The sequence below is a fragment of the Saimiri boliviensis genome, chromosome 15 (genome assembly GCF_048565385.1).
Source record: "Saimiri boliviensis isolate mSaiBol1 chromosome 15, mSaiBol1.pri, whole genome shotgun sequence".
In the NCBI taxonomy this organism is placed as follows: domain Eukaryota; kingdom Metazoa; phylum Chordata; class Mammalia; order Primates; family Cebidae; genus Saimiri; species Saimiri boliviensis.
The window spans coordinates 88,187,244-88,199,854 of record NC_133463.1 but is presented as its reverse complement, the minus strand read 5'-3'; the positions used below and the strand labels follow the sequence as shown (position 1 = coordinate 88,199,854).

The following is a 12,611-nucleotide window of genomic DNA, read 5'->3' as shown; positions in this document are numbered from 1 at the left end:
TATGGCTGCATAGTATTCCATTGTGGGTACATACCACATTTTCTTTATGCATTTATGTGGTGATGGACACAGCAATAAGGTTTCATGGGCTTGGAGAACTGAAATTATTTTCTCAGGGTCATAGAGAGGAACAGAGTTGGGATTCAGATCCAGGGTTGACTGAGTCTTCCTGTTCCAACGTATTAGGCGTGACCACATGCAGCCAGTGTTACCATAGGAGGAACAGAAGAACGCAAGGCCATGGCAGCTGCTATCCATTCCACATGGCAAGGCTGGAGAGAAGCTTGTGATAAATTTAACATATTTACAGCATATGATTTGGTCAGTGGGAGGTGATGATTGCTTATTTCACAAAAAATCAGTGTATCTCATTCTGTTTTTGATCAGATTATCCAACAATGATTTTAGTCAAATTAGAGCACCTAATGCCCTTAAAAGTTATTTTGAACTTTTTTTTTTTTTTTTTGAGACAGGGTCTTACTGTGTCGCCGAGGCTGGAGTACAGTGGCATGATCAAGGCTCACTGCAACCTCCACCTCCCAGGCTCAAGTGACCCTCCCACCTCAGCCTGCTGAATGGCTGGGACTACAGGTGTGCACCACCACACCCAGCTATTTTTTCATATTTTTTGTAGGGATGGGGTTTTGCCGTGTTGCCCAGGCTGGCCTTGAATTCTGCGATGCAAGTGATCTGTCCCTCAGCTTCCCAAAGTGTTGGGATTACAGAAGTGAGCCACCACATCCGGCCCAGGCAGAAAGTTTTAAATGAAAGCCTAGTTATTGCTAAACTCTGTTGTTCTTACAGAAGCCGAAAATAGGATCACCAAAACTTTTGATCAGAAATGATTTGCAGGCCATTTAAGTGGACACTGGCATGAAAAGCAGCGTGTCATGAATTTCACAGTTATTCTTGTCTCTGCTAAGTGATCGTCGGAGACAACCATGTACACATTTCGTCAGTCATGGTACTCTAAACAGGTAGAGAAGAGAAAGAGGGGAAAGAAGTGCATCTTTTTTTTTTTTTAAACCTGGGAGGAGAAAACTAAGAATGAAGGAAAAATAAAATACGGAGGAAAAATTATAGGTGTGCTTTGATAAAAAAGCTGAAGTTGCATTTTCACAACTGATTCTGGTACTTTTACTTATGGAAATAATACCACAGTTAGTATTTGAATTGTTTTCTTAGGAATAATGTTACTGATCTTTCAACGTAACAATGCTGAGGTCTCTTAGGAGGCTCCCACTAAGCAGAGGACAAAAGGTGGAAGCCTTTTATCCCCTGGTGTCTACGTAAGTTGAAAACAAAACAAAGGGAAAAGATGGAGCTGATACATCTTTATTACCAACACAGGCTATATTGAAGGACATGACCGATGGTTTTTTTTAAGAAAGTGAAATTCCTCACTAATACCAAGAATTGGGCAGACACAGCTTCCTACCTAGTCACAGGCTGTGCTGAGCAGGGGAGCCCCATCCCCACTCAGGGGAGGCCATAGCCACACTTTCAGCATGGAGCTGCAGACAGGAACTCCGGCTCTGTGACCAGAGAGCTCCCAAGAGCAAGCAGGACCCAGCCAAGCTGAGCCCACAGCACCTGGTTATTGGGACCAAATGCAGCAATCAGATCAGTCACTCTGCCTCTCCAGGGACGGTGCAGAGAGGCCCACTGTTACCTAGCCAAACTCCCTTCTTACAAAAGAGGCTTGAGGGTTTGTGGAGAGTCGTCTTCTCCGTTAACAAATACAGTGTTGTCGTTATCCCCATTTTATTACTGGCAAAGGTGAGGCCCAGGGAGAGGAAGTGATTAGCCCAAAGTCAAATTTCAAATGCTTTCATCACAAAAAATACTAAATATTTCAGGAGATGGATATGTTAATTAGCTTGATTTAATCATTTCACATTGTATTAAAAATCATAGCACTTTGTACTCTATCAATACATGTAATGATAATTTGTGAAAATATAAAAATTATTTCTATGAAACATTTTCAAATATAAAGGTAAAAAGAATTGTAAAATGAATCCTCATATATCCATCACCTGCATTCAGTGGTTATCAAGATTTTGACACCTTTGCTTCATCTCTTGCTTTTTAAATTTGCTGAATTAGTTTAAAGAAAATCTCAGAGACATATCATTTCAGACCTTCATACTTTAGTATGCATTGCTAAAAAATGAATATTTTCTTATATAACTACAATATTATACTTAAAACATTAAAAATTATTTTTTGGTGACTTTTGATACCAATCCATAATCAAACTTGCAGGATTGTTCCTGAGTTCACCTTTATGAACTTTACAAGGGGGATCATAATGCCTTTCCCCTCTTTGGCAGGTATTTTGTGGGAGGGTATTAAATGCCTATTTTGGATAAAAAAAACATTGAAGTTTGTTGTTAATATATACCAGAATCCCTTGCCCTGAAAGATTTTACAGTCTAAAGAACATAGTACAATATTTGACACAAAGTAAGTGCTCAGTAAATGTAATTGTGGGTAATGACACGACTTTCTTCCTTTTAAGAAGCTTGTAGTCCAAATCTTTTATTTTTAGTTGTCAAACTTAAGGAAAATTTAAAGCAGAAATCAGTTATAATCTCAGCACTGTAAAAACTTTTCAAGTTGGTCTGCCCTTTGTAAAGCCCTTCAGAGACAGTGAGAATCCGGTAGAAACGAGCACTTCTGACCTCTGGGTTTTAGTCTCTAAACTCTTCTTTCCACTAAAGGGAATAAGAGCTCCTTGGAGAATTGATTTTATTCTAGGCCTGGGCTGGATATGAACCAGAAAGAAAGGGATCAAAGAATAGTGGGACCTTATCCAAAGGATACAGGAACCAACTAGAAGGGATGCCCACTGGCCAAAGACGGTGCCAACATCAAAAAAGAAGAACACTTTCAAATAAACAATCTAACACTGCATCTTAAGGAACTAGAAAAACAAGAACGAACTCAACCAAGGTTAGTACAAAGAAGGAAATAATAAAGAACAGAGCGGAAATAAATTAAATAGAGATTAGAAAAACCATACAAAAGATTAATGAAATGAAGAGCTGGTGTTTTGAAAAGCTTAACAAACCTTTAGCTAGACTATGAAAAAAAGAGAATAAATAAATATCAAATAAATCAGAGATTAAAAAGGAGAAATTTACAGCCGATAATACAGAAACTTAAAAGGTCACAAGAGACTATTATGAACAATTATATGCCAACAAACTCAGTGACCTAGAAGAGATGGATAAATGCCTGGACACACATAACCTGCCAAGATTGAATCACGAAGAAATAGAAAATCTGAACAGACCAAAAATGGTGAGAACATTGAATCAGCAGTAAAAAGTCTCCCATCAAAGAAAAGCCCAGAACCTGAGGGCTTCACTGCTGAAACATTTAACAAAGAACTAGTACCAATTTTTCTCAAACGACTTCCAAACCCATTCTGTGAAGCCAGCATCATTTCGGTATACTAAAACCTGACAAAGACAACATCAACAAAAGAAAACTAAGTTAATCTCAAAAGACAGATATCCCTGATGAAGATTAGATGCAAAAATATTCCACAAAATGCTAGCAAACAAAATTCAGCAGCACGTCTAAAAGATCTTCTACCATGAACAAGTGGAATTCATCCCAGGGATGCAAACATGGTTCAACATAAATGTGATATATCACATTAACAGAATGAAGAACCAAAACAATATTGTCATTTCTATAGATACAGAAAAAACATTGACAAAATTCAGCATCCCCTCATGATTAAAAACTCTCAACAAATTAGGTATTAAAAATACTCACAAATAGTTTCCAAATTCTGGAGGAGTCAGGTAGAGTGAAACAAATATGTTCTAAATTTTGTTCATAGGAGTATACTAAATCATTAAAAGCTGTTAATAGTGCAAAAGAAAAGTTTCCTTGACTCTGTAAAAACAAAACAAAGGATCATCAGCATTTTAAGCAAAAAGTCAAAAAGATTACTTCAGTCTTATATTAGTTCAGTACCTGTAGTTAATTCCTGTTTTGCTTGATATTCCTGAACACTTCAGTTCTCCATGAGTCCTGAAAGTTTTTCTTCTATTCTGATGTCACAGTCTCCAAAGTCATCAGAAACTTGTATTCAAGAGCACCTGTTAGAGTTTTATAGCTCCTTATAAAACCAGTTTCTAAAGAGGACCAAAACAAGACAACAATTGTCTGTGGATGACAAGGGTTTTAGGGCAGCTGTGGTCAGAGATACAATTGATAAGGAAATTGTTACCTCTGTGGCACACAATACTTTAACATAACAATTATAATTATTACTGATAATGTACACTAAGTCATATCAGAATTATAGGAGTTTCCCGTGATTTTGGAACACATACTAATAACATATTTGTATGAATAGAGCCTAAAGAAAACCAAACACCATTTCATATTTGACAATATTTCCTATGTGATTTTTATACCAAATAAGCCAAATTATATCATTTTTGGACTTTAGGGAACGTAATATCTTCAAGGATTAAATTGGTCAGAAAAAAACATAATTTATAATTTGATTTTGGAAAGGTCAAAGGTTTAAGACACTTGATATTGCAAATCATTGTAAAGTAAGTTATTCATTTGACCAAAGTGATAACTCAAGGATTAAAAAAAAGGTGAAAACCTTCATTCTTTGAGAAAGAAGACTTAATTTTCCAAACAATATTGTTTCTCAAAGAAGACTTAATAACATGCTATTTTAATAGCATCCTAATAAAATAGCATGAAGCCAATTAAATTTGTTTTTCAAAATTTTATGAACAATCTATAAAATTTTAATCTTGAACATAAGATGTAACTTTCATAAGCCTTTTATAATCTTTATAAACTTTACTAAGGGGTTGGTTATTGCTTCAAGAAAACATTGTTAATCTGACACAGGGGCCCATATGCTGGCCTTGCATCAGTATACCTTTGACATTAATGATTGATTTATAGAGAAACTGAACTTATTTTCTCTCTCAAAATCGGCCCTTACAATCTCACATGCTAACACACACACACACACAAAACCAGACGTAGAAATAGCCAAAAAAATGTGAAAAAATGCTCAACATCACTAATTATCAGGGAAATGCAAATGAAAACCACCATGAGAGATCACCTTTCTCCATATGAAATGCCTATAATCAAAAAGTCAGAAGAGTAAATGCTGTTGAGGTGAAGAAAAGGGATCCCTTACACACTAGTGGTAGGAATGTAAATTAGCACAGCCATTATGGAAAACAGTCTGGAGATTCCTCAAAAAATGTAAAAATAGAACCACGGTATGATCTTCCATTTCACTGCTGAGCATATATCCAAAGGAAATGAAGTCAGTGTTGAAGCCATAACTGTATGGCTGTTTTATTGCAGCGCCCTTCAAATAGCCAAGATACGGAATCCACCTAAGTGCCATTTAGCAGAGCAGATGAATGGATAAAGGAAGTGTGCTACATGTACACAATAGAATATGATTCAGCCATAAAAAAGACTTAAATCCTGTCATTTGCAAACACAGATGAACCTGGAGGGCATTATGTTAAGGGAAAAAAGCCAGGCCCAGAAAGACAAATCCTGAATAATCTCCCTTAGGTGTGGAATTAGAGAGCAGAATAGAGGTTAGAAGAGGCTGGGGATGGTAAGGAGAAGAGAGACGAGGAGAGGCTGGACAGTGGTTACAATGCTCTAGTTAGATGGGAGAAGTAAGTTCTGGTGTTCTAGTGCACAGTTGGGTGACTGTAGTTCACAAAAAGGCATATTTCAAAAAAGCAACAGGAGAGGAATTTGTGTGCTCTAACCACAAAGAACTGATACGCTGATTACCGTGGTTTGATTGTTATACAATAAATGTGTTGAAACACCATACTGTACAATTATGTATCAGTTAGAATTAAAGGATGTCATGACAACCAATGGAAACATCAATTAGATAAAAATCCAGCAGTTCATGATGATACTAAACAATAAACAAAACAACTCATTGGTCATTAGTAGAGTTTGATACGGCAATAGTTCTCCACTAAGTAAATAGAGGGGAAGATTCAACCATTTATTAATGTCTGTGTTGTCTGTGTTCCAGGATAACCAAATGGTCGATGAGGAAAAAAAATCCTTCCTTATAGACTAATTGTAGCTTATGAGTGCAGAGGAATTAGAGAATTAGAAAATCACCAGTTTGTAATTCCTGATGAAATAACAGATCTGACAACCATTGATAGCCAACACTTGACTCCTCTAGGAGAAAGGGGGCTGGGTCCTTTGCACTGGATGGGCCATGCGGACAACTGGGCATAGGCATTTCACTCTTGAAACCCCACTGAAATGGCGATGAGGTCTTATGGTAGTAGGGGAAAGCCAAGAAGCAACCCCCATTCCCTGCAGCCAGCAGGAGCACCGCAGGGCAGTAGGCAGTGCTGAAAATCATTTATGATTGATTGTATCCACAGATTGCCTCTGCCCCGGGAGCAGGTGACAGTCCCTTTTCCACTGCAGGAGAAGATTAGTATTTGACTCCCTTCAGGGAGTCACCAGGCACAGCCGGAGAGATTTGCCCTGCTCCCCTCAAGGGGAATAAGTGGGTATTGAAGTACCCCCAGTCTGGCCTTCCACAAAGCTCTGAGAGTACTCATAGCCAGCTGTACCGCTACATAGGAAGTTTCTCCATAGGACAGCAAGCACAAACACGGGGGTTGTCTAATGAAATGGCATAGCCAGACCACGCTGTGGTGAAGCGGCCTCCCCCGTGCTCCTCGGTGTGCATGTTATTCTGTTTAGAAATGCCATTCAGAGCTTAGCCGAGTGACACACTGTGGTGCCTTTCCTTTCTTGCACAACATTGTAAGTGGCATGAGGCAGCACAAATAGCTCTCTTTTCTTCTTCATTTTAGCAGCGTTTACCAAGAATGCATATGGGGTGGTAGAATTCGACTTACTAGGATACCTCAACCATAAGTGCTCTCCTAACATTAGGCAAATTAGATAATTTACATGATATCAGCTGGAGCCCTTTGGGAGATTTTTATAGATTGAGAATGATTTGATTACTTAAAGACTTTTTTCATGTTTCAGATTAACACTAATGTGTTATATTCAAAAGTAATTCTGGTCACTTTTCTGCTCTGCTCTCTGGCTTCCTAAAGAATGATGCTGGCTTGGTGCGATGGCCCATGCCTGTAACCCCAGCACTTCAGAAGGCCAAGGTGGGGGGATCGCTTGAGCCCAGGAGTTCAAGACCAGCCTGGGCAATGTAGTGAGACCTTAGCTCTACCAAAAATTTAAAAATTAGCCAAGCATGGTGGCATATGCCTGTGGTCTTAGCTACTTAGGAGGCTGAGGTGGGAGGATTGCATGAGCTTGGGAGGCAGAGGCTGCAGTGAGCTGAGATTGTGCCTCTGCACTCCAGCCTGGGAGACAGAGTGATACCCTGCCTCAAAATAAAATAAAATAAAATAAAATAAAATAAAATAAAATAAATAAAATAAAATAAAATAAAATAAAATAAAATAAAATAAAAAAATAAAATAAAAAAATAAAATATAAAAAACAAAACAAAACAAAATGCTTAGGCACAAATGATTCCTATGGTAGCATTCACCAATGAATACCTGTGCCTGAGCTCTATGAAGTCCTCGCCTTGATATTTATTATTTATGGTCACAGCCTCAGTGGAGCACTTGGTTTCACTTTGCAGCTATTGACCTGTCCCTCGTCCACTCCAGTGTGCCTACATGATGATGATAATAATTATTATCATTTCAGTTTATTTAGTGCCCAATATCTGCCAGCCATGGTTTTTTGAATGCGTTGTCTCATTTGTCCTTAGTAATTCCTTATGTAGGCACTCTTACTGCAGGCGCACAGGATGCAGACAGCCTGAAGGATTTCCCCTAAGGTGGTAGCACAGCAGATAGGGAAAGACCAGGGCATCTCTTGGAGCTGAGTCTCACCTTGCTGTTCTGGGTCTCATCCTGGGTGTCTGTGTCCCTCTGCTGCTCTTCTCTCCAAGTCCTCTGTCTTCTGCATTAGCAGTGACTTTGGTATTTCACAGAGAAAGTAGACGCTATAAGGAGGGACTCCCTTGTCCACACCCCTCCCACAATCCCATCCTTTTCTTCATTCTCGAAAACACTGTAGTGAGAAAGCCACAGGTCTAGGGCCAGGTACATGGTCTTTGTCAAGCTGTTAATTTCACCTGGTCTCAGGTTTTTCATTTGCAAAGTGGGGACAGGAGCGCCTGCCTCCCGGAGCACAGCAGGTGCTCCTGAGCTCTGTCGTGCTGTGGGTGAGAAGGGGTCTGTGTCCGTGGCCTCTCTAGAGTGTGCCATGGACAGTAAGTGGACATTATTATCACCCATGTGTCCTCTTTGCCTCCTCCTTGTGAAATGGATGGGGGTGGGCTGGGGAACAACAGTCTTTTCTCACAAAGCTTTATATTTGCATAAAAAATGTTGATTTGTAATTATTTGCGTAAGTACCTGTCGTACAGATAAATTACAAACTCCTGTGGGACAGACAGTTTCTGGCATTTGGCTTGATACCTAGTAATTGCCAAAAAAGTATCGTTAAGTTATAAAATATACTGATTCTCTAGTCCTGCCTACAGACTTTCTTGAAATTTGATAAAGGTTTATTTTCTTGGACAATGGAAGTCTCCTGGAGGATACTAACTCAATTTCCCTTTTATCCACAGGCCCTTAAGAGGAGCCGTTGTGGGTAATTTTCGAATAAGTGGAATGTGGCTTTTGCTTCGTTCTGGTCTCTTTTGGTCACTGCTGCTTTATTTGTCAGGTTGGACTCATTGGACTGTCGTGAAATGCCCCAAGTAAAATGAAAGTGAGCCACTTTTACTTTTGCTTAATAAATCTTGCTTTTGTTTTCATCTTCTCTTCAGAAAAGAAAGATGTGACTCAAAGCCTGGAGAACTATACGTCCAAGTGTCCTGGGACCATGGAGCCCATCGCGCTCCCTGGCGGCCTCACCCTGCCTCCGGTGCCCTTCACCAAGCTTCCCATCGTCAGGTGAGGTGGGCACTGCAGAGCGGGGAAGGCGGCTGCCTCCGGGACACCATCCTGTAGTCGGATTGTGAATAGAGATCTTTAGAAGAGCTCCATTGTTTGTTGACTGTGTATTGGGTTCATTATCTCCTTAAACTTGACAGCAGTCCTGTGACATGAAAGTAAGTGTTTTAGCGATGAGAGATCGGGGTCAGTGACATTCCATCATTGCTACACTTCCGTGCCCAGTAAATGGCAGAGTCACATCTGCACCCAGCCTTGCTTGGTTCCAAAGTCCACATTGCGACCACTCCACTGTGGTGGACACCAGCCTGACCATGTCGTCTCCTCCTTGCAAACTTCCCGTGGTTTCCCTTTCCATAGGCAGTGCACCCCCCGCCCCAGCCACATGGGAACAGGGCAGCTCCTCACCCACACCGGCGCTCACCAGCGTCTGCTTCTGCCCTGCACTGCCTCTGCCTGGCGGGCACTCTCCTCTCCTGGCTTCATTCTGTCTGTTCTCTCTCATTCCTTCACTCACATCCTGAGCCCAATTTCCAGGACGCCTTTCCTGAGATACGAGCTCCCCGAGTTTCCATGGCACCCATTGCTTACCGCTCTCCCAGGATTTGCTGCTGGGTGCCGTCCTTTCTCTGTGACTGTCACTCCTAAGGGTGTGAGATGTTAGAGCGGAGACCCTTCAGCACATGCAAAGTGGGTCCTTGCAAAAGGTTTTTGTTTTTTCTTAACCACTCAAGGCTTAGGACCTGCAAAAGGTTTATGAACTAATCTTGTGAAACAATTTCTGAATTTCTGAAAGACATGTTTGGAGACTGGAAACAGTTGAAGTTGACGTTTTGCTGTTGGGTGGAAGTGTGGTAGCCTTAGGATTTGGTGCGATGAAGATGCTGAGCGTCTTGAAAGCGCTCTTGGCTGGGCTGTTGTTCCCCAGATTCCCTCGGTCTTGCCGTGCATGGGGCTTTGACTCACACGCCGACTGCATTCCACGAATGGGCCACCTAACCTCCTGGTATCAGTTTGCCTGTCTCCCGACTATGCCCCCGAAATGAAGAATGCTAACCCATAGCATTAAGCTATTATGGAATTTAATGAAGTCCCATGGGAAAGCATGTGTATGGTGCTTAAGAAATGTTAGTTTTCTTTCTCCCTGTGTTTCTTTGAAGGCAAGTCTAGTACTGCCAAATGAAATGGTTTCTTTTTTGCCAGAGTCGTGTGCTCTCGAGAAGTGGGGGCAGAAAGGGTTGCTGTGGGTTGCAGCCCCAGGCAGGCCACGCTGGAATCATAAGGTGTTCTGAAGGGCACTGCTGAGGTTGTTTACCAGGCAGAGCTGCAAGGAGTGGCACCCAGAAGGCATGGCTGTGCCCGAGAAGATGATCTGGCCGTTCCTCAGAATGCCCGGAGGGACTGGCAGCCCGCAGTCTGGAGGGTCCAGGAAGGCCGTGACTGCTCCACAGCGCCCGCCACTCCCTCAGCATTGATGCAAGCTGTGGAGGAAGGGCCTTTCAGGCTTTTCTATGAGTAAGGCTTACAGCGGAACACATTTGACTTGGGATTAAGGGCATGATTCATTTTTTAAAGATTAAGGTCTAAAAAGCCTTTCTTATTAATTTTATATTTGCGTCATGACTTGAATCATTTTTAAATTTAGAAAACCTTGCCTAGTAGAATGTTACGAAGCTTACAGAACATTCTGGGTGTTTGGGGCTGTGTGTAGATATCCGGGAGCTCAGGCTTCTTGTCGGCGAAGCTGGGGATGATTGGTCCACGCAGGTCATTGGAACCAAGGAAGAAGCACGTTTGTTTTCCTTGCAGCCTGCCAGGCGGCCCTGAGGTTGAAGCCAGAGGCCGTGGGTTCCCTCTCACTTGTGTGTGGCCTTGTGCTTTGTTTATGCTTTATGCTTTGTTTTCTTCATCTTTGAAGAAAGAAGAAGCCCCTTTATGCTTTGTTTTCTTCGTCTTTGAGCCAGGCTTAAAAATTGCCCCATGCAGGCTGGTTTGGTTTTGTTTCATCTGAGCAGAGGCACGCGGAGGCACAGAGCACTGTGCCTGGCGCCGAAGAAGTGCTCAGTGCATTTTCGTTTTCTTCTTGGAGACATTTCCACCTGTGTTTTCAAACAGCACGTTGAAAAGTACCGTAACATTCGCATTTTAGTCCCTCGGCTGTTAAAACATTAGAAAAGACAGATTGGGTGAAAGTATAAAAGTCTAAATTTGGGCAGGCGCTATTCCCCGAATCTTCTGCAAGCATCCCTTTCCTGGGCAGTGCGTCTGTCCCACCCTCAGGGTCCTGTGGCTCCTGTGGCAGAACTCCCTGCGAACAGCTAGCTGAGTCTTGCCTCGCACCCTGGTGCCATTGCTGTTGCCCAGTGTGGTCATAGAGTGTTTTTAAAAATCTGATTTTATGTACTACACACCATCTATGTAAACATATTCATGATGGTTTTCTGGTGACTTTAGCTAGAGAAGTAAGCCCTGTGTGTCCCGGTGACTCCTTCATGACCTGGATTGTACCTGGTCTCATCGAACCCTGGAAAGAACTGCCTGAGTGAGATTCAGTGTAGTAACCCCCTGGAACATCGGCGCGACTGGCCAAATGAAAGGGAGTGTCTTTGGAACATGTGGAGAGCCAGAGTATCTGCTAGTTTGACCTGCTTACGGGCCACGGCTTAGGGAACAGACTCCAGTGTGCCTGCTCTGCGTGCTTGCAGCAGCCTCTTTGGCTGCTCTGTCTCCAGGCTGGACTGCAAGCCCCCTGTTTTCCTGGTCCTATTCTCTTGCTTTCCTTTGTGGACGTACTTAGAGTGGCCAAAATGTGTGTCGGGTTTTGTTCCTTCATTTAGGCTTTGTCTCTTGCTTGGAATGCCTGCGCTTCCCTGTTTTCCTGACGATGCTTAGGCACCTTTCACGATTTCAGTTCAAGGATTATGTCCTCTCACGTGCACACGAATGTTCACTGCAGCACTGTTTACAATAGCAAAGACCTGGAACCAACCCAAATGCCCATCGATGATAGACCGGACAGGGAAAATGTGGTACATATACACCATGGAATATTATGCAGCCATCAGAAATGATGAGTTTGTGTCCTTTGCAGGGACATGGATGAACCTGGAAACCATCATTCTCAGCAAACTGACACAAGAACAGAAAATCAGACACCACATGTTCTCACTCATAGGCGGGTGTTGAACAATGAGAACACATGGACACAGGGAGGGGAGCATCACACACTGGGGTCTGTCGGGGGAAAATAGGGGAGGGACAGCGGGGGTTGGGGGGTTGGGGAGAGATAGCATGGGGAGAAATGCCAGATATAGGTGAAGGGGAAGAAGGCAGCAAATCACACTGCCACGAGTGTATCTATGCAACAATCTTGCATGTTCTTCACATGTACCCCAAAACCTAAAATGCAATTAAAAAAAAAAAGGATTATGTCCTCTTTAAAGCCTTTTCCAGAGCCACCCAGGTAGAAATAACTATACCTTCTTGGTAAGTTAGGAATTATTTCAGCTGTAAAGAATGGAAGACCTAATAGTAGACAGTCAATAGGAAGTTATTTTTCTAATTTATTAAGAAGCTGGACTGGGCGCGGTGGCT

The 12,611-nt window shown here is 42.0% G+C and overlaps 1 protein-coding gene across 4 annotated transcripts in view; it reads left to right on the top strand.

The window, feature by feature from the left end:
* TRAPPC9 (trafficking protein particle complex subunit 9) overlaps window positions 1–12,611 on the top strand; it is a 722,918-nt gene that overhangs the window by 139,913 nt on the left and 570,394 nt on the right. For all 4 annotated transcript variants that reach the window (XM_074387191.1, XM_074387190.1, XM_074387189.1 and 1 more), the window contains one exon: window positions 8,891–9,017. In XM_074387191.1, coding sequence (XP_074243292.1) covers window positions 8,891–9,017 — 127 coding nt within the window. The remainder of the gene's footprint in view (window positions 1–8,890; window positions 9,018–12,611) is intronic.